General features: G+C 38.2%; 2 protein-coding genes across 2 annotated transcripts; one reads left to right on the top strand and one right to left on the bottom strand.

The window, feature by feature from the left end:
• Positions 1–9537, bottom strand: LOC147863363 (putative histone-arginine methyltransferase 1.4). Its single transcript, XM_087321230.1, has 16 exons — positions 9416–9537; positions 9015–9280; positions 8247–8315; positions 7634–7724; positions 7168–7314; positions 6849–6952; positions 4795–4893; positions 4651–4720; positions 4273–4369; positions 4103–4157; positions 2882–2965; positions 2724–2801; positions 2531–2634; positions 1976–2148; positions 1746–1888; positions 1–410 (listed from the first exon to the last, which is right to left on the bottom strand). Exons 2-16 carry the CDS (start codon positions 9267–9269, stop codon positions 243–245), a joined length of 1737 nt encoding a protein of 578 aa, XP_087177356.1. The 5' UTR covers positions 9270–9280; positions 9416–9537; the 3' UTR covers positions 1–242.
• Positions 9538–13611: 4074 nt separating this feature from the next.
• On the top strand, positions 13612–16577 carry LOC147863362 (BTB/POZ domain-containing protein At1g01640-like). The gene is made up of 3 exons (XM_087321322.1): positions 13612–13867; positions 15332–15508; positions 15836–16577. Exons 1-3 carry the CDS (start codon positions 13673–13675, stop codon positions 16286–16288), a joined length of 825 nt encoding a protein of 274 aa, XP_087177448.1. The 5' UTR covers positions 13612–13672; the 3' UTR covers positions 16289–16577.
• Positions 16578–26843: the final 10266 nt, after the last annotated feature.

The following is a 26843-nucleotide window of genomic DNA, read 5'->3' as shown; positions in this document are numbered from 1 at the left end:
TCGTCAATCTCAGCTTTTGCATTGCAAATGAAGGTGAAAACCAACACTGTAGGAAAACCATGAGGCTGAACCTCAAGGAATAAGAATATTTGGTTCACATTACGAATCCAAGGTGGTAATATAGTTATCCACTTCCCTCATCATCAAAGAAAATTCGGTTGAAAAAGAGACCCGAAAACCTTTTTAAATGGAGAATCAATCTTGAATTTCTTTTTACACCCGTACAGCAAGGATTTTTTTTGTTAAACCTGATGATACACAGATGGTGGTGGTTGATCTTGATTTGCTTGCAGTTGCTCATTTTTTACAGACTTAATAGTAGAGCCGGAAAATTGCTGTTGCACAGCTGCAATCGGGTCTGCTTGAATTGGAGATGGCTGTATTTGTGGCTGCTGAGAAGTTTGACTTGCCTGCAAATGCAGAAAAAAAAATCATGTTTCATCCAAGATTTTGGCTTCGATTTTCCCTTGAATAATCGTAAGTTTTCATGAGGTAGAATCTTAAGTCTTGCCATTACAGGGATTGAATCATCATATGATAGTCATAAGCAGCAGTGGCTTTGATTCACAGGTGTCATCAGTGTCCTTGAATCCAAATCATTAGTCCCTTTCAATCATAAAATAAGCCATCAAAGGCTTTCAATCCTAGCATGTGTCATGAACATTAATGCCCCTGAATAATTAGCTATGAGTAGTGTGTTCTCATATCAAAAGACGTCATTCGCGTCAGTATCCTTGAAAAATAGGACTTTGTTAGGGAAAATCAATGCATCCCAGCAAACTGCATCAAACAATTTAACGGACAGTATCCAAAACAAGTTCTGAGCATGAACTGTTTCAAAAACACCATATTTCTACAGGTACACATTTGCAAAGCAAATTTAAAGAAACCACATTGCCATCACTTTACGGTAACCAATACATCCCCAAGAACCACCAAGCAGTTTAAAGACTGAGGGGGTGGAATATGAAATGTTTCAATAATTCTATTTTTCATTACGGTTCTTAAATGACCCAGCAAACATTTTACAAAGAAAATCAAGACATGCCATCTTTGTCACTTTTGGGTGATCAGTACAACCTAGAGAACAAAAACAAAGGATGCAGTAGTTTAAAGACAGGATTAAAAAAACAGGGGTAAATACGAACTGTTTCAAAAACGATTTTCTCAATCATAATGATCCAGTACATTTTTTGGTGGTTTCAGGCCATTAGTAAATCCCAGCAAACAAAGGATAGAGCTGTTTAAAGATTAGTATATAAACAGGGGTGAATATGATATGCATTACAAAATTCTATCACTTGCAGAGACCACAAATTGAATTGAGGAGATTATACACTCAATTAATTGTACAAGGGATGTCAGCCAATACATTATTAAATACATTGATTGGTTAGGATGACATTTGAATGGACATTTGACTGTCTGACTTGCCAATGATAAAACAAAAACCATTCGATTTTTCCCAGAAGATGTTGGGTAGGATTCTAATGCTATAGCCTCAAGGACAAAAGGAATGCCAAAAGCAGCGAAGTCAAACCTGACCAATAGAACAAAAAGAACATAAATTGTAGATTCCTGGCATATGAGTGTCATGCATGCCTATGAATTCAACAAAGAGCATTTATTGGTAGAATCACACATCAATAAATATTTATTTCATATAGGTAGCATTTGTATTCCCATATTAAGGTATAATCTTATCACAAAAGACATAAGTCAAATTAAAAGATTGGAAAGCATACCAATTGTTGTTGCATCTGGTTCATCTGCTCCTGCGTCCATGCATAAGCTTGTGGCTGTGACATCCTGTAATATGGCTCCTTCAAATCCAACTTTCCTGAAGAAGTTTGCAGAATCGCTTGACCCGATGCACCCCAAACCTTGACTGAAAAATGGTTTTTGGAGCCCTAATGTTAATAAAACTTCATCTTGGTAATGAGTTGCAAACAAATGCTGGTTTTATTTTACTTACCAGACATGGTAAGGTTTAGTGTGTAACTCTGTGCACTATGAGCAATCATACTCAAGTGCCCAGTTATTTCTTGACCTGCCATTACATATAATGGTTGGGATAAAACACAACGTATCTGGTACCAATGAGTGGTTGCTGTTCCTGGAGCAGTTGTTAACCACCTTTGAGCCAAGCTGAACATTTAAACAATCATCTTAGCTGAGCATAGATGCATATATTAATGAGACACATCAAGGAATCGCATATAATAGGTAATGGGAAGATACCATCATATTGGATGATACTGCTTTACAATTACAAATTCTCTAGTTATTAAGGTTTACTTTTGCACCTATACTTCTGAAATAGGAAAAGGGAACTTCATCTATTATTGAAGCATTAACCTAGAGCAATTTCACAATCCCAGAACTAAATTCCATCACATATCACACATCAATGACATGGATTGATCATTTTCATTCAGGTGATGTAGAAACCTTGATTGCTTCATATTGTATAGTATACATGTATACCATATAAAAAATTTAAATCAACACCTACAGAAACAAGTTATACCTTCCATCAAAGAGGACATCAAACCAGCAAGCAAGACCGTGAATTCGAGTAGCCATTGTTACAGTGAAATTCAAAGGAATGTTTATTTCATAGAACTCTTCTTCCTGAAACCAGACAACTGTGCTTTAATAGCGAGAACAATTTGGTAGAATAATTTCCTTGTTAACAATTAGAAAAACGTGAAACCTCGCACCTTTATTTTTGTAAAGTCTATGGTATGGGAAATAGAAGGTGCCACAAGCAATCTCGGGTCAAAAGCATCCACAACTGGCTGCAACATCAAAAGTGTTCCAAAGGATAAGATATAATTGTGTGTTTGAGAAACACTTTCTGTTTAAGAAAACATTATACCTGAGAAAAATACCCATGGAAAGCCGTGTCATACAATGCAGTAAGATCAACGCCATAGTAATTAGGTTGTTGCCAGAATAAGGCCTGCAATGAACCAGTTTCAGTGAACCAACTTGTTTGAAAGAGATCAAATACTAGTGTAGTTATATTGTTTGAGAAAGGTTTTCAAATTAATCCAAGCATTAGAAAAAGATTATCGTCAGAAGTCTTTGCTGAATCAATGTAAAAGCATATATCACAAAGCTACGAACATAAAATCATCAAAGAAAAAAGAACTATAATGAGGTAAGGCGAATCTAAACTGAAAGAAACAGCCAGATCTGCATTTAAGATGCATTCTAAAACCCCCAAGAAATTGAATAAGGTTCTGTTAAAGAGAAGCCAGAAGCATATACATCAGCATACTATCTGCAGTTAGTATGCTGAACTAATGTTGACCTATGCTTCACATTGAAGCTTCCGCACACTCTTCTCCATGCCTGTCCACAAACCTAATCAGTGTCTTCTTCACACTTCTTCATGGTAACTACTGTCTCGTCATCTTCATAGCTCATTTCTGCACAGCAGCCAACCATAATTCTCAGAGTCCTCTCTGTAACACATATTTATTTCATTTCTCCTTGTCTTGCAAGTTGCCTCCAGCTGCAATCTATTCTCTTCCATAACCGCAATCTCTTGCTTCGCGTTACAGGGCAATTTTTCCTCTTTCAAGATGTTAATAGACTCTATTCTTTCTTTCTCTTGTCTATATGTTATTATACATTAATCTATCGGAAGATGCTTCAAGCATGAAGCGAGAACAAGAATCCAGTGAAGGAAAAGAGTGCCTTCAGCTGAGTTTTTGGGTGGAATCAACGCAAGACATTAGATCAGACACATCTCTGCTTGGATTTTAATTTTAATACTAATAACATGTGAATATGCTTCTTTCATTAACCTCAAAGAAATCGCCAATGGTTATACAACCAAACAAGATGCAGAGGCAAACAAAACTTTGAAATGGGAAATTTAATTCATAAATGGGTTTGCCCATTAAGGTCACTCACGTTAAACTGCCTCTGACTGTAGCCAAGTACAAATTCAAATTCAATGATACTACTTTTCCATTATCAGAAACACAAACACACAAAAGAACATGTCAAACAAAACTCATGTGCAAAGAGACGAGAGATTGTATGCACCATGCAAACAATAAAACAAAGTGGAAGAGAGTCTTCTTACCTTACTAGCAATCTCAACATGAAGATATTCATCGCTAAAAGGAGCCATATGGATCCTGTTAAAGCACCCGATATCAGTTTTGTGAAACACATTTTACTAGGCATTAGTCACATTAAAAAAACTATTCCTAAAATGTTTGGTGCAACTCAAATAGACAGTTGAAAGAAAACCTTCCAAGAGTTGGGAACATTTTCCCAGCTGGCTTAAGGAAACGATCCCGTGAAATTATGTACGACTCCAGCATGCGTTCATTTACAAGTAAGGTCCCTGTCACACATCCATATTATCATTTATGAGGAGATAAACAATCAAGAATATAACAATGATAGCTCCTGCGTCACGATATTTGAATCAAATTTACACAGCAGCAAACGTATTATACTCCAGCATTTCACCAAAGAAACTCTATAAGGAATGGATGTTAATATCACTATTTTTTATTTTATTGTTGGTATACTTATACTAATATAGAGTGTATGATCACTTCCTCTTTATAAAAGGCAATAGCCAAATCAAAAACAAGAAAAAACTATTCTAGTAGCACTTACCCAAAGGCTCTGAAATCAACACATCCGCTTTTTCTGGAAGCTCAACATCTTCAACTTTACCATGGATTACCTACAATCAGAACAGCCAATGGTTAATCACAGAGCAGCAACTTGCCAGCACCACAATATCTTAACAAAACTTACAGTTATGACAGAGCTGAGGGCAGGGTTTCCTGCGATGAGTTTGCGGGCATATTCTGCCATTCCAGACGCCTCTATTGCATAGACACGTTTGGCCCCTGCCTGCACAATTGAAACCCAAACATAAAGATACTACTCAAAGGTTGGTAAGTGGTAGTTGGATATTACATATTGACCATATTAAATTCGATCATGTAAATTTATGCACAATATTCTCAATAAAAAATACCTATTACAGTAAGTCATCATAACATATATATGAGTGTGTGTATAGATGTCATAATTGAATTTATCAATAAGGAAATAGTCATATCACTTACAGCGGTCGACTATGAAAGAATGTAAATCCAAGGAAAGGTGGGTGTACTATATTTAGGGAAGCCTCAAGCATGATGAAATGCTATCCAGATGATATTCCTTATACTCAAGGTCTTTTAGTGATGCAGAAAAATCAGGTCTTTTCTCCCTTCTTGGAACACACACAAGTAATCAAAATTATATATAGGTGAGGTATATTGGCAATCAGAGAGAATTTAATTTTGCAAGTAAACAAGTGACAGGATTTCGAGCAGAGGACCATTATAGCATTCTCTGAAGGGTGGCTCATGTTCTCATGTAGTAATCATACAGAAAGGAACTAAAAGAAATTTAGAAGGTTCACAAAGCAAGGTTTATCTTTCCTTAACAATACTTCAAAAATCCATAGTGCAAGGAGAAAGATATCTCTTTAAACAAAAAATTTGATCATCCAAGGGATCAATGAATTATGAGAACTGAAAAATTGGAGTGCATATATCCTCCATTAGCTTGATGTATATGATGGACAATAACACTGACGTTGATAGGATATAACTGATACACCTGAGGCACAAAACGCTCTACAATTTCTCAGTCCTTTTCATAAATCATTATTGATCATGATCAAAACGTCTGAAAGAAATTTCTTAGCTGTTGCTCTATGATCTCAGATTTTGAAGAAGGTATACAGATAAGAAATATATAATCTTCAGCAAGACTTCTGAAATAATTTCCAGCTCAGTTTGTATCTTTCGGAGATGTGAATATAAGTTGTATCACCAGAGGAATAATGCTGTGACAGTCTGATTATATTCCAATAATTGTTTACCGGCAAAATGTATTCTTTGCTTGGCATGCTCTACAATGCAAGAAGAGAAGAAGCTTCCAAAAATTTCAAATACAAAGGATATCATCTCTTTACATCAAAGCTTGGTAATAATGATATTTCTAACCCTTCAAATTGTACTACGCAAGGCTAAACTTAGAAATCCTTTGACACATTCATGTTCACATGAATGAGTCTCGATGGCGTATATAAGATAACTTCTTTATCATCAATAACCAATTCAGATTTTTGTGATGAATCCTATTTTATCACAAACTTGGGGAAGTTTATTTAAATTAAAATAATAAATCATAAACCTACCAGAAGAATCATTGGCATAAACCTGCTTCCAAGATTTGAGAAACAAGAACACTGGGTTTCTTGAGCTTAGTATTAGCATCGACAATGCTATTTTAAAATTTTGATAGAAAGTTCATAAATTCTGAGCTAGCAAATGTAAACAATGTGTGCTAGAGGCGGGGTTACGGAACTGGACCTTTGAGTTGTCCATAGTAGTCTTTAATGAATTCATGGAGTGCATAACTTTGTAGTTGGTATACAGCATAGCAAAAAAAGAACGAATGTGTTGGAAGTATATTACCACATCCCAAGGTCATCACATCCATAAATGTGAGAATGCAAGTAGTTAACCATATGCAAGAGAATGCAAGTTGGTAATCATATGAGAGTGAATTAATAATGTATTAAAGGGGGGATCTATAACAAACTTGTTTGGGACATGTGATATGAAATCATAGGATTCTCAGAAAAGCAGCTCAAAGGTCTTGGAGGAGAATTTTTTGGTGTCATCCTGAAGGGCTGTCAAAGGCTATAATGGGAGAATATCAAGGAAATGAACTGTTGAGGTTTCTGAATTCTAAGAATTGGTTTGCAATCAGACTCGAGGTAGAGTTCAGGAATAGTAAACCATTACCTGAGCAGCAAAGAGTGACAATATTCCACTTCCAGCTCCAATATCGACCACTACCCGTCCTTGAAAATCAAGGTAGTTTTCTAAAACAGCTGCGTAGTAAGTTCCTGTACAGAAAACAAAATTTAATGAAACTAAATATATTATAGCATCATTATATAAACAAAATACGATGAATATTTTGCATGGAAACTATGACTCTGTACTCCTCATAAATCTCTAACCTTTGGAAGCACCATTGGGTGATAAAATTCTTACTTACAGTTTGCATGTGTGATATAAGGTATATGACTTCACACATATTGATATACATGGAGTATACCTGTTCTCACATAATCTTGAAGCATGTTTTGCTGATGAAGTAGCTGCCCATAATAATGGAAGTACAGTTTGGCAGATGATGACTCAATCTTTTCATCAAACTTACTTGAATTTTTTATAGGTTCCATAATACCATTTTCCAGACACCCTGTAGCATTACAAAATTTTGAGCATACTGTGTAATTACTTCCATGCTACCAAAGAAATATGCGTCCATATCAATCCAGAACTTTGATGCATCTTCTTACACAATCATATACTCAGAACAACAAACTAAATATACGATACATCAAATTCTAAATATTAATGTTAATCATCTATGGTCCTTTTTTATAGACATTAAATACCAGGTATGTGTAGAACAAGAATGCATACATGTATTTTCATTGAAGTGAATGCAGGACAACCTACAAATCATGCAATAATACATATGCATCTATAGACAATACTAAACAGGAGTACAATACCTGTTGACTTCCATTCATGAACTGCTGTTAATAATGCGCTGCTTGCTTCTTCTGACTTGCAGCAAACTGCAAAGGCTTTTGCAGAGGGCGTCTATATGATGTTTAACAAAGTGAAAACGTGTTATCTTTTTGTATGAAGATAAAATATAGAGTAACAGAAATAAAAAACGATTTTAATGAGATCCCACCTTCTATGCTATAAAGGCTTAGAAAGAATAGCGAGAAAAAGAAAGACTATAAAGAAACCAAGAATGGGCTTCCCACATTGTCATATTGTGTTCTGCCTGTTTAAGTTTCATCTTCTAAAATTTAAGAAACGCAAGAAGCTTCACTTCATGCATAACATGTATTTAGATGTATGACTCTCAAAGTATGCATAAAAGCCTGAAATCGCAATCTTGAATGGCTATACAAAAATCCAAAAACTGCCCAAACTTCAAATATAGGTTTGCTGATTAGCTTCACTTTGTATGCATTGAAATAATTTCTTACATAAACAAGAGAAAGATAATGGGAATTTTTGTAACACTTTTTTACTTACAAAAACATCCAACAAGAAATTACAAACACTAAAACGAGTTGTTAAAGCTGTGTGAACATAAGAAGTTTATACCTTTGATAAAGTCTTCACAGAGCTATTATCCACCATCCAGATTTGCGAGCTTGGTCCCATTTTGTATACCTAAAAAAAAAATGGTGAAGAAGGTCTAAAATGCAAGGCAAATAATGCTACAAACCACCTTTGCATATTTCTTTCATGCAGTAAAGTGAAAATTGGAAGGGCATAAACAGAGAAGGATTACATGTGTAAAAGATTACATTCAATTGCTAGTTAACTTTAAATAGATAGTATATAAATATACATTGTAAACAATCCTAACTTTCATGGATCTAAATGCATTCCTTAAATTATTAGCATTAACAGCAAAAGTTACAATAAGTAACTCATCTCATAATCCAACATATGCATAGACAGCAATCAGTTACATTCTATCCCAGAATCTCTTAAGCTAATTGTCTTTTGTGAGGATGCCACATTAACAATAATAATAATAATAAAAGGAATTTTATCTGATTTGAATCTCCGATGAGACTTAGACAAATCCAATTTTCCACCCAATGAGACAGTTTTAGAAAAGCTTATGCGGAGTCCTGAACCAAATAACATTGAAACTTCGACTTTAGAGTACACGAATTTAAGATTGGTCCAATCTGGATAGAACCAAAATTTCTAATTTCCACATATAAAATGTACCTTAATTTAATCCAATTGCACGAGAAGTTCTATTTCCTAATATAATATATTTCATTGGTTTGGTGTAAATAGCACCTTATAGTTGCATCTGATTAACCATATAGTTTGGAGTTAAAAATAATTTACCTTAGTTTGATCCAAATAGCACTGAAACTTGAACTTTCTATCGACATCGATATCATCATCAGTGTGGGCATCATTAAAATCCACTATTTTGCGAGTGTGGTCAGATGTGAATGTGGCTATGGCGCGAACTGAAGGACCCCATGTAAAAGGGACCATAGAAACGTCTCCAGAAGAAGAAGAAGAAGAAGAATCGGACATTAGAGAAACCCATATGTCTGAAAATACTATCTTATCCCCCACTGAAGAAAGAGCCATGATTCTTCAACCTGCATAGAGCTCATCTTCAGATGATGCTTCTTCTTATGACATATGTATACATATTTATATATATATATAGAGAGAGAGAGAGAAAGAGATGGGGGGGGGGGGGGGGGGGGGATGAAGGGAGAGTAAGATCTTACCTTTCTTTTTGTTTGCAATTTCTCTCCTCTCTCCTTCTTCTGCTTATCTGAGCGAGCTGCCCTCGCGACAGAGCTTCTTCTTTCTTTCTTTCTTTCTTTCTTTCTTTCTTCTTCTGTAGGGTTTTTAAAAAACCAGAAATGCTGTGTGGAGCAAACTATCTTTCTTTTTTTTTTGTTTGTTTTTTTGAACATGAAAATGCATTCCTTCATTCACTTTGGTGTTGAGATTCTGTGGAAATTCACAGAACAAATTTACCCCCCTCTCCTTTCAGAACAAACAAAATGCTAAGTTTCTCGATATCTCCAAACCTACCCCCCTCCCCAATCTGGCTTCTTGTTTTTGGTCGATCCCGAGCCATGCCATGCCTCACGCTCCATCACTTTCGCCCAATACACATGGTACGGAGCATACATACATGTTGTCACTCTCTCTCTCTCTCTCTCTCTCTCTTTCTCTCCATCTGGAAGTGACATAGTTCCTGAGAAAACGCCCGAACCTTCTGGACATATCCATCCCTTCCTTGTTTTGTCTCTTCTCGGCATTTCTCTTACCCCCCCCCCCCCATCGAAGTATTTGCCCTCAGTAGCTGTTTTTACTTCGATTGTTGACGTGAGATGGCTCCTCGTGTTGGCACCATCTTTAATTTCTTTCCCTCCCCATGATTCTTGTTTCCATTCAAGTCTCGACAACATTGCCTGCACTGCGATCGTGTCCGAATTACTGCCAAGAGACTCGCTTCTTGAATGCCAATGTAAATAATGCATGTTTTAAGTAGGACCTCGCACTCGTGAACTCCATGCTGATTATCAAATGAATCACTTGGATCTCCTTTCTCCAATAAGCAACACATCGAATCCAATGAAAATAGTAACAAAAGGTAATGTATAAAATACCCCTAGTGTTTATAGAATGTTGATCCTTTGCAATGTAGTTCTTATGTTTGTAATCGGAGATTAATCATGGTCATTGTCAACCAATGCCTGTGCTCATAAAAGGTTGCTAAATATGCTTGCAATCTATGATTAGCTAAGTGCATTACATGATATTAATCGTTGGTTTTGTTCTCATACTCATGTCAATAACTAAATGATTAAATCATTATTGTAAAAAGCTCAAATCAACATGTACACCCTTCCTTTTTTGGTGAAGGGGAAACTTGAATACGTAATTTTATTAGGGGTATATATTGATATTTCACTGACTACAATAGTAAAGTTAATACAAGAGGAAAAGTTTTGTATTTAAGTAACCCACATTGACCATGAAAGGGAATAAATGCTAAGCAAATATAATAGCTCAACAAGGCACATCACTCATGTTGCATCGATCACAACATAGAAATTTGGGGCATTTTGTGTTTTTCATGGTAGTACGACCCAAGCATATGCCAATTGGACCATGAAACGAAAAAAATGACAAGTAAAGTTACTTATAAAATGCATTTAAGAGCGTTGAATTTATGGAAATGGTTTTTTTCCCTAACACCAAGATATAGACAATGTTTGCAAACCCATATATTTTAGTTTCGAGTCGAGTTGTTTATTTTGTTCATATCATCTCAAAAGTATAGTAATAACTGAAGCAAACATAGCAAAATATATTTGAACTCTTAACCTTTATCACTACAATACTAACTTACACATTTTTTTAGCAAAGACAAATAAAGATAAGCATGTGAATCTATATGCCATAGTTTGAACTTTGGATGTATAGTGGGTAACACATTGAGGTTTGACAAACATACTTTTTATATTCTCACCCTCTTATCATTCACTTGCATGGAGTGATGAGATGAAAAAATCATGAAAGGGTGTTTGTCTATCATCAACCCACCAAAGCCATTCTCGTCTAAAATGTTGTATTATAAGGAACGATTCATGCATTTCTCTCAGTTAGGTTTTATTATACGACCAAAAAATGTAGATAAGTTCTTACCAAATGCACTAAGGGTTGCCATTGGGCAACTTAGAGTATCATCTCACCAACTTGAGGTTGAGATTGGCCGTGTTAATGGAGTCCCTAAAGATGAAAGGATATGTAGATTATGTCACCTAGAGATAGAGGATAAGTATCACTTTACATGCAAGTGTCTAGCTTGTGTCAAGCCAAGGAAAAATATCAATACATGCTAAGACCCTCTCCCAACTATTGGATGCCCTAGATATAAAGACACTAGGTAGGTATATCTTAGAGCTAAAACAACATAAAGAGACGAAGCTACTGAATGTTAACCAAAACCTTTCTAATATTCACCAACATGTAAGCACTGATATTTTTCAAGGATAGGGGGGATGATGAATGTGGAAACACCTACACCATTTGGCCTCTTCCTCGCTAAATCAAAAAACCAAATAACAACCAAACGCTCTTGGATATAGGGGCCTCAAAATCACTCATGTAGAAGAAATTAAGAAGATAAAGGAACGTGAGTTACACCGCCTAGAAAGCTATGATCGGGATACCTTTTACATCGGGATCATGAGCCATATCAACATCAAAACCCTTTGACCTCATGCTCCTTTTAGAGAGTCTTGGATGGAAATGAAACTAGTTCCATCACATAGTTTTTTCCTTTATAGAGTATGTTACACCATAACATCTTTTGTACCATACTAAAACTCTTTTATCTATGTTTTTTCTATTTTTATTCTTCAATGATTGGGTACACATCCCATTATTGTAACTAATTGTCTCATGGGCCAAATTTGGTCTTAGAAGGTGTTAATCTCTCTCTCTCTCTCTCCATAAAGTGTTGGGTCCTTGGGAAATACCTTTTCAACACTTTGGTGACACTAGTGTTTCTTTATGGGGTGGAAGTATAGGGCAATAGCCTCAAAAGAGTTTGAAATTTTCCAAAAGCATTTTTCTTACAATGTTTCTACAAGTTAAAAAAAACGCAATACACCCTCCTCCTTCCGGATGGGATCATTTCCTATTGAGGTCATGGTCATGGAAAGTGTTGTCATGTCAAATACATGCTTCGTGTTCAAAAAAGTCCCTCACATCGACTTCCTAGAATCACATGGAAAGTAACCAAAAGGATCCAAACAATGTATAGAAGCAAAACTTTGTGTTATATTTGGATGCAATATATATTCAAATGGTTTGGTGGATAGGATGGAACACACTCGCTTCATGATGCATCACTAGATTCCTCTGTAAATGAAGTATTTTTGCAATGCCAATGTATCATGACACTGGAAAAATGTAACGGCTCACGCTTCACACATTATACTACACATGATGGACCTAACTATAAAACCATATATCTTTGCTGAATTGGGAAACCGTACCCATCAATACATGTTAGAGCCCATACCATTGTCTACAATTTGTACCATTACTTCCATACAAATTAGCTCACACACATTGCAGTGTGAAATGGGGCGTTGGGATGAGAGTGGTTAACCATGCACACTTTGGTTTAAACAAGTTTGGGAGTTTGAGTATCACACTTGGTACAATGCTTTGCCTTTGACCATATTCGACTATGCGTTCCACATATCTTTAACCAAATCGAATACTCATGTGAATTTCTCTCACAATCACAAGGTGCACCCTCAATTGTAACATTCATTGGTAAAGTTCTTGGACATCAAGGGTCGCTACCCACTTTCACATATATTACATGAAATGTAATATTTTTGGTCTCATAGGCCATATTTGACCTCTGAAGATGATAGTAGAATCTATGTATGCATGTATTTTGGACTTGACAACAGCTCGGTTCAAACCTAAACTGAGCCGCTAAACCGTTTAAAAAACAATTTGGTGGTTTGGTTTGGCTCTGTTTAGGCTTGACCTTCTTTAAATGGTTTGAGCTCGGTTTGACAAAGCTCAAGCCGAATCGAATCGGATGAGGCCAAACCGGTTTACAAACTGATTAAGGCTAAAGGGCTTTGTCCAAACCGATTCGCTTAACCGGTTTAGGAATTGGCTCGGTTCAAGTTTGAAAACTTTCCAAACCGGTTAAGCCGAGACCGAACTGTTGCCGATTCCTATAATAATAATAATAATGAATGTATGATGTATTTATCGCACTTTCTCTTTTTCTTCCCAAGGCCCTCCAAAATGGTAGTTATATATATAAAGGCCGGGGGTACTATTTGTAATTATCAGAAATCACAGGGGTAGTCTGGTAAATAACGAGAAAGGAGAGCTTTTGGCTATGGCCGATGCGCAGGAACAGAGACGCAGAGGAAGACCGCGACAGCGACACCGACGCGAGAGGGTACAGGAAACAGTCCCAGAGACCTATGGAGTCCTGTTGCCTCTGTGACTACCCCTTCCGATCGCGAAACCTCAACGATATCTGCTCTCGCTGTTTCCATGCCGCTCAGGAGATCCTTCTTCTCTCTCAACGTCTGGACACCGAGGAGGTTAAGAAGAGGGAGGATGGTAAAGAATCGGATGCTTCACGTCCTCGAACCCTAACTAGAAACCATTTGAAGGTATGTAGCGTCTCGTTCTTTAATTCTTCTGCTTGTTTTATGTCGATTCGCTTCAAATTTCATGAATTGACGCCAAAAAGAGTAAAGCTTGTAACGTTAACTGCGTACATTATATAGGGCCATTACGTATAAAGATTAAAAGATTGTGCTGCTAATCCTGTACATTATATGTGTGAAGATTAAGAGTTTTTTTTATGTTAATGATGCACATTATATGTGTAAAAATTTAAAATTTTCTCATGTTGATTCTGCACATTGTATGTATACAGGTTCAAAAGTTTCTTATTGTAATTCTGTACATTATATGTGTAAAGATTCACAAGTTGCTGATGTCAGTTCTGTACATTATATATATGTATATGTTTAAACATTACAGGTTTGTGAATATAAAGTCTGTATATTATATAGGTTTTTTTGTGTGAAGATCAAATTTGTGATGTTAATTCTGTGCATTAGATAAGGCGATTATATATGTAGCATAGATTAAGTTTTTGATGTTGATAAGGTAAACATTAAGTTTGCCATGCTGATTCTGCATATTATATAAGGTCGTCATGTGTAAAGAGTAAGTTTGTGATTTTAATATGGTCCATGATATGGGGTGCTTATCCTGTAAAGGTTAAAAATTTGTGATGTAAAAACTTTGTACATCATATAAGGTGTTTATTGTGACGATCAAGTTTAGGTTGTAATTTGTGACGTTAATGCTATACATAATGATGGTACAGGGCGATTACGCATAGTAAAGATGTACATTGTGTAAGGTGATTAAGTAAAGTTAAGTTGTGATTGTGTATGTTTTATACACTGCATAGGGTGATTGTGATGTAATAATGCTAATTGTGTATATTTTGTGGGGTCATTATTTGCAATGATCAACTTGGGATGCTACATTGTATATTAGCCTTTACGATTGTCATGTGTAAAGATGGAGATGTGATGCTAATTGTAGTTAATCTGTATGTTATATGGATATTAGGGTGATTGCAACCTTTTCTTCATGAAGCGTAAGAAAACTGCGGAAAGACTTAAGTTAGTGATATTAATTTCAACATTATACAGGGTCATTAATTATAAATATATGCATTATCGGCAAATACAGTTGCCCATATGCATGGATAAGATGCCCGATGTTTCCACCTTCATGCTTGTCACTTTTATAAGGTTATGCCTAGTTATGCAAACGATAAGAATACTATCCAGTTCCAATTGGTACATTTATGTAGATATCATTCAATGTGAATCTTATTCATGTAGCATAACATCGTGCCTTGTTGATACCTCTTGCATATATACATGGTGGATGTAAATATGTATGTATGCATTTGATTGTAGCATACATGCAGTTCTCATTGAGTGTCGTGATTTTGCTTGTGTATGATATCAACTATGAGATTTCTTTCTGTAAAGAAGACAAGGAAAAATCCCATGTTTAACCTAAATGTTTTTTATTATTCTAAACAGGGGGATCTAGCTGATGCACTGAAGAACATCAAACAATTAGAACAAGCTGTAGCCACCGCATCAAAGAAGATTGAGTATTTGGGAGCATTAGGCGATGCATTGATGGAAGGATTTCATACTGATTTGGAACTTGTCACGGATGATGGTTGCTCTATTAAAGTTCATAAGGTGATCATGGTAAGGTGGAGAGCTGTATCTCTTTAAAGGTTCAAATAAGTTATTGATATTTATGGCATTTGGTTTCATGTACAATAGAAACGTGATCGAGAAGTTTTTGCTTGTATGTTTTTGGTTGGCAACGGCAATATTGCTTTTGTTCATTATTGTTTTCGTCCTGCTCTATAAGCTTAGATCTTCTGGAGAGCTATTGGCTTGCTCAAATACTGAAGTGTTCCAGCTTTTATTTTTTTTCATTTTTGGTGTTTCTTATTGATTTCACTTTTTATATATTGCTAGATTCTAACACTTGCAAGTATTGTTAATGAAAGGCCTCTTTGAATGCAGGCCAGTAGATCCACTATTTTCAGGACAATGCTAGAGGTGGATGCAACCGACAACTTGAGGATTCATATCCGGGAAATTACTCATGTCGAATTGAAGTACCTATTAGAGTTCATGTACACCGGTCGACTAACAATAGAAGCACTAGAGGGTCATTCACTTGGACTCATGCTAGCTGGATACAAATATGATATTCCATTATTAGTGGAGATATGTGAGATCTATCTCATAAGCATATTGAACTTAGAGAATGCGCTTGAGGCATTAGTGACGGCAAGCCGATTGAATTGTGCTAATGCTTTAAAGGAAGCAGCCATGAACATGATCGTAGGAAATTCGGATTCCTTGCTGTTTACTCGTGAATATGAGGAATTTGCAATGAAGAACCCACTTCTTGCTGTCAAAGTGTCACAATCTATAATGCAACAAGATCGTTTCCAAAAGCCTACTATATGATCAATAACAAATTGGGCGTCCATCTTGTTCCCCCTTTAAATCAAAGTCACATATATGTGATCATTTGTCCTTACCTTCGTAAGGAAAATTGCCCTTTTTGTCGAAATGATCACTTCGGTTGTGATTTATTTATTTTTTGCAGAGCCTTTAAGAAAGAGTCAGGAATTGTCTCATGATAGAATTGTAACAACTACACAAAATATCAAGTCACACCTTCAATTGATTTATGTTATAGTAGAAAGCACAAACCCAAGTTCTCAATGAAATTGAATATCAATTCTCATGGTTTCATGTGAACTTCTATTTAATGCGTCCATCAATATTTGTCTTTTATTAAAACGCACAATACATGAGTGCTCCTTATTAGATCCTCATTAATTACTATAAATTTATTTCGCCCCCTTACATTTTCATGTTAGGGTTCTCAAGTTAGCCGAAATAGGCTAACAAATACCTTTTTCATTATGATCATTAAAAAAGAAGTGTGTACTTATAGGTGCTCATGAAAAAAGAAACATGTAACTATTAAAAACAATACATGATGATATGATTACATTGTCATAATATTAGATAGTTCTTATTGAAAATTAAAAACAATATTGATTTATTTCTAGAGTGTAGTTAATTCAAAATTTGTGAAATAAGCTTTGTAATTTGCAAAATTTTCATGATATTAATGAAGCATTTGGAACTACAACTTGTGCATGTTTTCAATGGTATGTGGAAAGCTAGAAAATGGTGATAATCTACAAGTAGGACCATTGCAAAAGACAATAGATTTAGTCAATCATCGTTCTTGATATTTGATAGCCATTTATAATTCACAATGCACCTAAGGATATTATATAATGAACTTCAAAGAGGAGAAATCTACAATTCCACTTAACTTGAAATGGTTTTCACTAGAGATGGGTCATAGTGGAAGAAAAAACTCATATGAAAACGATGCGTAAAAATTCTAGATGTGTTACATTGTGCTAAGGCTTATGGGGAAATTTAGGGCTTACCTCGTGTTGTTCTATCCAGATCTACATAACTAACCTAGAACCAAGTTCTACGAGGTTCAAGATAACATCTATTCTTTGTTGATGAGATGAATATAAGAAAATGTTGATTCACTCCTACGCCTATGCGCAAACACTAAAGAACAAACAAAGAAATCTCTAAACAAAATGCTTAGATGCACATATACAAGTACAATCTCACTTTAGCACTCTTAATCCTGTAATGCTAATTACTAAAGAAATATTGAAAACAATGAGAGACAAGCATGATTAATGATTAGGGAGTTGCATCCTATGACCCAAAGACTTAAGATGGAAGTTTACATTTTGTGTCTTACAAAATTACACAATATTAGGGTTGAGATGATAAATTAGAAGGAAATGAAAGTAAGAGAGGCTTAAACTTTAGCTCCAGCTCTCTAAAAATGTTAGCAAGAGGATTAGAAGTCTCTTAATTCTCTTGTCTTTATGCATATTCCTTCATCTCTTTCTTTAGTGCTACACTTCTTCCATCATTTTTTACCAATATCCAGTTGCATGGAATTGGTTAACAATGTTTTACTTAGTTGGAGTTCTTCATCCATGCGAAGATCATTGATGTGGAAATTCGTGTGCGTGAAATGTTGAGTGGGATCACAGGAAAACAAGGTTGAGGACGTTGGATTTATAGTTTCCAATGTTGAAGTTTGAGGTGTCGCACACGTGTGCTCAGTAACTTCTTAAATTGACATGTGTAGGAGCACTTGGTATTATGCTTGTAAGTTCTTACATATGGATGGGTGTAAGTGCAAAAGTTCATGATTTGGTGAGTGCTTATATGACAATAGTGTGTGAGAGAATGGGCGTGCCCAAAAAGATGCAAAAATGTGTGTTCGTCTATGACATTTATGTGTGAATGTGCTCATGATATATCTTCCATTTATCTTAACTAGTGTTGTTACATGTGCCAATGTTTGTGGGAATTGGTATATGTGATTATGTGCATGTATGTAATGGTATGTATGATTTTGTATGTCTATGTCATTGTGTTGATAAGTATTCATAAAGTGTGGATTCATGTCTATGTATATATGTGTGTTTTAATGAATATGGGAAGATGTAGTCATATGTGCAAGATATGTATGAACATGCATATTTGTAAGTAAAAGTGTGATTGTTTTGTTTTTTGCTATTTGGGGGTGAGACTTTAGGAATTGTGAAAGTGTGTAAGGGTAGTTTTGTAGCTTTCATTTTGAATGGTGTATGTGAATCATAGTACGTAAAATTCGTGTTCGTCTAGTATAACATTCGTTTTCCTACGTTGGAAAACGAATGCGAATGTTATTCAAACATTCTTGTGTTTTTTTTTTTGTTTTTTCCCCATTTTTTTAATGTTTTTTTAAAAAATTTTAGGCTTATCTACCTCATAATAAATAGTTAATCCAAAAGTATGGTATTTATCATTCTTTGAGGGTGTTTTTCTTTCGCGAATGATTGAACCATTCACGGATGCGAATGCACGTATGGTACGTATGGTTCATACTATGATGTGAATTTAGTGTTTTGGGCATCATGAAAGTGAATAATACTGTGAAACCCTAGGCTTGGTATCGAGTGTGGAAAGTGGGTTGGTTTGGTGTTGAGGAGACTCACTTCAGACTTCATGAGAGACCACTCTCTAGTTTTGACAACAAAATGAGTGTGTTTTCTATTGGAGAGCCTTGAAACACCTTGTAATACATGCATTGACATTAAAGATCTCAATAAGGGAACAACGAAGATGGCTAATGACAATACACCATATGTAACTCTCATTAGAAGTTAGTTGTTAAAATGAACAATGTCACATTTGTGTCATTGGATAATGACTATTATAGATCAAGTTATTAAACAAGGTTTGTCAAATAATTGGATCAAGCCCATTTAGGAGGTAGGAATCAAGAATCAAACTATTGCACAATCATGTTGATTTCAACTATTGCTAAATTATATAGTGTTATCACGGAGCCAAAAATAAGTTCATGGGTTGAAAGTAGAAACAAACGAGTACCTAGCCAACAAGTAGGTTTTAGACCAAAACACTCCACTATGGATCTTTTGGTTACATTAAGAGTAATTATGGAAGAAAGTTGGCTTCTAGGAAAAACACTATGTTGTTAATTTCTTGATTTTAAATAAGCTTTTGATATAATAATGCAAAGTGAGCTTTGAATAGAATGGTGGATTTTGGCATGCTAGTAGAGGATCAATTAGTTGCTATTACATGATTATATGAGCAAGTTAGATTCCAACTAAAAACTGAGAATGAATTCTCGAATTACTTTTTAAGTAACATGGGGGTTAAGTAAGGATGTCCACTATCACATACACTCTTTGGTTTATGCATGATAAATTGGAAGAAGTGGTGAATAGGGTTGCAAGAGAATAAAGATTAGATGCACCAAAATTTATGCAACAAGTTATCTTATTGCTTTTATATGCAGATGATGTGGTTATCTTTTAATTTGATTTTGATTATATGCAACATTTACTTTGAGCATTATAAGCATTTTGCCAACTAATTGTAAATGTGGATAAAACAAAAATGATGGTAGTGCGAACTATCCAACCTCACAAATACACTACACTTACATATAAAGGAGTGTGTACAAATTATGCAAAGCTTTAAGTATCATGGTATTGATGTACCCTCCACAAATAAAGGGAGTGTATGCTTTGAGTCTAGGCTTCAAGATTGTTGGAAAATTATTATATGTTGGAAAATCAATGCAACCAAACTTATACTCATAGATGGGAAATGAAACTAATGTTACTTAATGCCATGATAACACAAGTTTTACGTTATGGAGTAGATGTGTGGGGGAGGCACTATCCCTCTTAATCCACGGAATGAGATAGAGGAGATCCAAAATATGTTTTTTCTTTTCCAAAAAAAAAAACTCCTATTAGTTATAAAATTTTACAATGAGATTAGTATATACAAATCCCTGCAGGGACACGATAGGTCCATCCTATGTGGATGCCCACCGACTCAATAAAGGGGGAGGACGACCATTGTTGGATGAAGGCTAGTCGTTGTCTTTCAACTCCATTGGAGTCACCCTTGAGGCCATCATATTGGCTCTTTAGAGTGGCTACCACTTCACTCCATATCTCTTGCATTAACACTATTGGCTACACGGTTTGGTTGGAGAAGACCCGTCTACACCATTGTTTCCATAGAATCCAAAGAGTTATTGGGTTGACCAATTCCAACACAACTTGAGATTTGGCATTGATAGGAGTTGAGTGGACATTGTTAATGGTGGAGAAAAAAACCTCTTGTGCTTTTATAACCAAAGTCATCCCCTCTTCCTTATGCTCATATCTGTCAACTGGGGCCTGCCATGATAGCCAACATACATTCCCCCACTTGATTGAGCCTTGCACCTGGCATAATTGCAATAAGCGGCCAACCCTCCGCCATATTCGATGGGACTCTGGGCAGTCTCATAGAGCATGTCATATTGATTCTACTACAGTTGGACACGCTACACAATTAGGAGAGCTGAGGTTCCCACGCTGCCATGCACCAACTGGTAGTGACTTATGTATTAATAGCCATTAGAAAGTGGTGATTCGCTTCACGTGTTGTTGTTTCCAACGTTTTGTCAAAACTTGGTGATAATTGTGTTAGGAACATGATGTGTTTTCCAGACCTTTGCATCAGCTGGATCTCGGGCAGATTGAGTGGCTATAATATGGCGACCCAGTCTAGTTGTGAATTGAAAGAAAGGGATAGGATTGTTACATTGCCCCACATAAGGATCACACCATGTCCATTGCAAAGGGTCCCAACTAACCTTACATAGCCATGTGTTTTCATGAGTACATATGTGCCAATCTGGTTGTACTTTGTGTTGGGGACAAGGCCGTCAATGCGGAAGTGCAAGCAACATTCGTGATGAAGAAGAACCTGTGTATGAGAATGAAACAAGATACACACAGAGAGAGTGAGAGAGATAGGCACAAAGGAAATGTTATATTCCAATAGCAATAGTTACAGAGAATGACAACCAACCTTTTTTAAAGGTTACAAAGTCACTTTATATAGTGACTGTCCTAGGGCAATTGCCCTTTATGCTATTTACAGAAATAGCCCAAACTTGGGTTGTTCAAAGGGATAGTGTGAATACGGCCATTATACACTCGTATTCAACACTCCCCTGTAATGGGCGTATACATGGGTTATCTATAAAATTACAGGTATATACAAGGTTTATCAGACAGATTGGTTTTGTTAGAGTCGACAAGATCCGAAGACAGAAGACCGAACCGGTCGGGTCGGAAGAGCTGAAGCTGATCCTCAAAGAACTGATGTCTGTGGTCTGAAACCATCATGTGCTATGTGTCCGACTTTAATCAGACCGATTTTTCGTTACGCCCATTTGGTGCCGAAGGGACCGGAAACGATCCGCCGAAAGACACTTGGTCATTCCATCTGCGACATTATCGGTTGTGGATATCTTCTCTAGACCGATTTTCCCTAAAATGACGAAGTCCCAAACAAAGTGATATCAAACGTCGATATGCTTGGAGGCGTTGTGGTGAACTGGATTCTTTGACAAAGCAACAACACCCTGACTATCGCTGTAGACAATTGGAGCCGAGTCGGAGTCAACCTGTCGAAATGTGTGCGCCAGCCGACCGAGCCATAAGGCTTCTTTTGACGTGTCGGACGTAGCTACATATTCCGCTTTGGTCGTTGAGGTGGCTGTGCACTCCTGAAGTTTCGACTTCCACGAGATTGCTCCATTGCCGAATTTGAAACAATATCTGGTTGTTGATTTCCGACTGTCCACACAGCCGGCGAAGTCTAAGTCGGTGTAACCGACTAGGCTTGAGGTTGAGTTCGGGCCGAAGAGAATGTCGTGGTCTTTTGTGCCAGCTAGATATCTAAACACATGCTTGACTGCGTTCCAGTGCGATCGACTTGGGTTGTGCATGAGTCTACTGACGACTCCTATGACGTGAGAAATATCAGTCCGTGTCGCGACCATCGCGTACATAAGGGAGCCGACTACCGATGCATACGGTACCGACTTCATATCTTCCCCCTCCGGACCGGATGTCGGGCAGTCTCGCTGAGAAAGCTGAAGGTTAATGGGAAGTGGGGTCGAAGCAGACTTGGCTGAGTGCATGTTGAAGCGTTCTAAGACATGTCCGATGTAGTCGGTTTGAGACAAGAAAAGTTGTCGTTTATCACGATGCCGACTAATCTTCATACCAAGTATGTATCTTGCCGGACCGGGGTCCTTCATGGCAAACTTCAATCGCAGTTTCCGAACAAGTTCGGTGAGCTCTCCGGCATGTCGACCGGAGAGTAGCATGTCGTCCACGTAGATGATGAGGAAGACGGGAGACCCGTCTTGAGCGGTTTTGGTGAAGAGACATTGGTTCTCATTGCTCGTTGAGAAGTCGATCGACTAGATGAAGTCGTCGAACTTCTTGTACCACTGTCAGGGTGCCTGTTTCAGACCGTAGAGACTTTTCCTGAGTTGGCAGACTAGATGTTCCTGGCCGGATGCCACAAAGCCTTTCGGCTGCTCCATGTAGATTTCCTCTTGTAGGTCACTGTGGAGGAATGCCATTTTTACATCTAGCTGAATCAACTCCAAGTTGTTGGCGGCCACGACGCCGAGCATGAAACGAAGGGTCGTCATTTTCACCACTGGTGAAAAGATTTCTTCGAAGTCGATGCCATATTCCTGTCTAAATCCCTTCGCAACTAATCTAGCCTTGTACTTTGGGTTGGTCGAGTCGGACGTCTCTTTTAGTCAATAGACCCACTTACATGGAAGAGCACGTCGATCTTCGGTAATTCGACCAAGTTCCAAGTCTTGTTTGCCCGAATGGAGTGCATTTCCGACTCCATTGACAGATGCCATGTGGCTGAATCGGCAGATGCCGATGCTTCTTCGTAAGACATCGGTTCGTCGGTGTCGGTAAAGAAAATTCTGGGAGAATACCTTTCCAGAGGTTGCGACAGTCTCTCGGATCTTCGAGGTATGACTGGACTGGTCGCACCGGGTGTAGATGTCAGATGGTGGGAAGCCGAGTCACTTGACTGTGCTAAATCGGTGGATTCAGTGCGGGAGGTGTCGGTTACCCGTGAAACTGATCTCGTGTTGTGGGCTGGGCCTTCATGAAGGGTTGGCACTTTGGAGAATATTACCCTTCGGACTTCAATAGCCCTTTCGACCGTTTTATGCATAACCGACTCATTGAACACGACGTCCGAACTTCGGACGATTTGTCTTTGCTCGGGGTCCCAAAGTCAATATCTGATCTCGCCGTCGGGTCCATATCCAAGGAAAACGCATTTCCTTGATCTTGGTTCGAGTTTTCGGCGACCGTCTTTCGGTATGAGGGCGTATGCTTTGCAACCGAAGATCCTCAGCTTGTCATAATTCGGTTTACTGCCACTCTAATACCATGTAAAGAATCAAGAGATTGATTCTTGTGAAGCACAAGAGATAGGAGTTATGTGTGTGTATGAGAGAGTGAGAGAGAGAGTGAGAGAGACAAGGAATACGCAAGGTAAAAGTATATTAGCAAAGGAGAAAGACTCAACATTATACAAGATGGGAGGAGGGTGCTTTATGTAGTCACCCTCTCTCTTCATTAACTACAAGGCTCATGGAGGATGGGGAATGTGAAAGCTCATAAGTTATGTGTCATAGAATATAATTCTATGACTCATACTAAATGCTAGAATACAAAGTGGTGACATAATGGTGACTCTTGACTGTTGAGGTGTCTCTTCACTCTCAAGGTGAGTTCACACACTAGACCAAGTTGAGCTTGATTCTCAACATTTCCTGAGGTATTTGAAGTCCTAGAGGTCTGCTTGGCGACATATTTATTATGTGTACTGTCGTAAGTAGAGCCTCCGCCTAGAAGCCATCCGATAGTCCGGAGTGTTGGAGCATGGATAATATGCGTTCTTGAATCATCCGGTTCATGCGTTCTGCAATTCCGTTCTGCTTCGGACTATAAGGTGTCGTATATTCACGTCGAATGCTGCGTTCTCGACAAAATTTGACGAATTCTTTAGACTTGAATTCTCCTCCGTTGTCGGTTTGGAGACATTTCAGTTTTCAACCATTGCAAGCCATTCGGAGAAGATCGAGAACAGCCGATCTTTGGTTCTGATGGGGTAACCCCACACCTTCCGAGTCGAGTCGTCAATAAAGTTGATGAAGTTCGAAGCACCGCCGAGAGACTGATGTGGCATCGGGCCACAGACGTCCGAGTGGACCAAATTGAGGGGACTCGATTCTCTTGGTGCTGATGTCGGGTGTGATGTCGCTACTTGTTTGCCGTACTAGCAATGCTCGTAGAATTGGTGATCCAAGAAGGAGAGTTTGGGGATGTAACCGACTCTGGATAGGTGCGTTATGTCGGCCTTGCTGAGGTGTTCAAGTCGTCCGTGCCATAACAATGACACGGGGATATCAACCAAAAATAGGTCACCCTCTTTGAGTGTGACATATAAAGGGTACAAGGAATGTACCTTTGGTCCTTGAGCAAGCAGGAGGATCCCTTTGTGGAGTGTCCACCCTCCTAATGAGAATTCGGCACGGATGCCGGCTTCGTCAAGCTGTCCGACTGAGATCAAGGGTCTTGAGAGCTCAGGAACGTGTCAGATGTTGTGTAGTACGAGTGTAGAGCCGCTCGGAAGGTTGAGCTCTACGGTGCCAATTCCGATTATAGCGCAATGTTGCAAGTTTCCGATTCGAACTGAGTCAAAGTGTTGGTCCGAGTATTACCGAAAATGAGATCGGTGAGGTGTCACATGATACGATGCTCCTGAGTCCAGGAGCCATGTGCTCGATTCCTCAGTCGTAAGCAGAACTTCTGATTCGACTGGGTTCTCTATGGACAATATGTTTGGGTCGGTCGTCAAAATTTCAGCTGAAGAGCCGACGTAGTTGACCTCCTCATGCCGGCTACTCTTTTGATCCGCTCTCTGAGCTTTGTTGGTTTTTTCTTTGAGTGCTCGGCAGTCGGCTTTGATGTGTCCCGATTTCTTGCAGTAGTTGCAAATTCGGTTGTCCCGGGACTTGCTCCGGCTTCGCTGATTGTTCGGTGGTCGGGAAGAACTTCTTCCTCGGTTGTTCGATCGGTCGGTCGAACCTTGTACTACGTAAGTTTCATCTGCCAAGTCTTTGGCGAAAGACTTTCTGCGAGCTGCTTCAGTCAGGATTGCACTCATGACTTCGGAGTACTTAACGGCAACTGTTGAAGCATTGCACACGATTGTAATGACGAAAGTTTCCCATGAAGAGGGGAGACTACTCATGAGTATCATTGCTCTAAGTTCATCCTTGATTGCCGTCCCCTGAGACGAGATTTGGGAGCTTATGCTTTCGTACTCGTTGAGGTGTGCCTGAACCAAATCAGATTCTTTCATCCGTAAGTTGTAGAGGCGCCGAATCAGATACATCTTCGTTGCCGCGACCTTCTTTTCATACGTTTCTGACAATGTTTTCCATAGTTCAAAAGCTGTCATGCATGATTGCATTGTGAAGTATACTGACTCCGACAAGTGCATCCGAATCGTGGCACGGACAATTCTGTCCAGCTTAGGCCACTCGTTTGCCTTGTATGCTTCTGGAGGATTTTCATTCTCAATCGGGTCTATCTGACCCTTGACTTTGAGATAGTCCTGCATTTGTTCCTTCTAGAAGTTGAAGTTCGAACCGTCGAACCTCCTTAGACTCATCTCCAATGAGCCGGATGTTGATGCCATCTGCTTTAGTTTCGGTTGGTAAGATTCGGTTCGGAGTTGACTACGAACCTTAGTGGGGTGCAGCCAGTCGGCTCACCCAATATCGTTCTAGTCGGTTTTGAACCCGAGTCGGTTTTGTTTCGGATACTTGCTGAACTTGCTCGGAGTGACTCCGGTAACTTGAGGGATAGAACCGGTTGGTCTTCCCAAATGTTGCCGAGTTGGAGTGAGCCCGGTTAGCTTCCGATTGTATGCCGAATACCGATTACAAGAAACCGATTGTTTGGACCGATTCTGCTTCGGATGACTGCAACAATGAGAGGGACGGATCCAACTTATCCTCCCGAATGTCGATCAACCGAGTGAAGCACGAATTTGGTTGTTGTCTGGAGACCAATCTGCAGCGGGTGGTTACAGCAAGCGGGTGAATAGCGTCCGGTGACCTATTCGGATGTTGTTTAACCGAACGAAGCACGATTGGGTCGGTTGTTGCACAAGGAGCTCCCCTCAAGCAGTTACAGTCACAGGAACAGAGTACAACCTTCTGGCTTACTCCAATTTGTGATTTAACACAATGAGATGCGAGCTTTTTGTTTTTCTTCTCCCTTCTCTGTTCTTCAAAGAAAACGAAAGCAGAATGTTGTGTGGTGTACTATGACGGCCGACAGCGGGTTGAAGAACCTCCAACGCTCTGATACCAAATGTTGGGGACAAGGCCGTCAATGCGGAAGTGCAAGCAACATTCGTGATGAAGAAGAACCTGTGTATGAGAATGAAACAAGATACACACATGAGAGTG

Source organism: Azolla caroliniana, unplaced genomic scaffold, assembly GCF_043228905.1.
Source record: "Azolla caroliniana isolate FFs.n. ecotype wild unplaced genomic scaffold, voAzoCaro1.0.p SCAF_6, whole genome shotgun sequence".
Classification (NCBI taxonomy): Eukaryota; Viridiplantae; Streptophyta; class Polypodiopsida; order Salviniales; family Salviniaceae; genus Azolla; species Azolla caroliniana.
The sequence above is the reverse complement of the archived record's forward strand: the minus strand, read 5'-3'. Positions and strand labels throughout refer to the sequence as shown.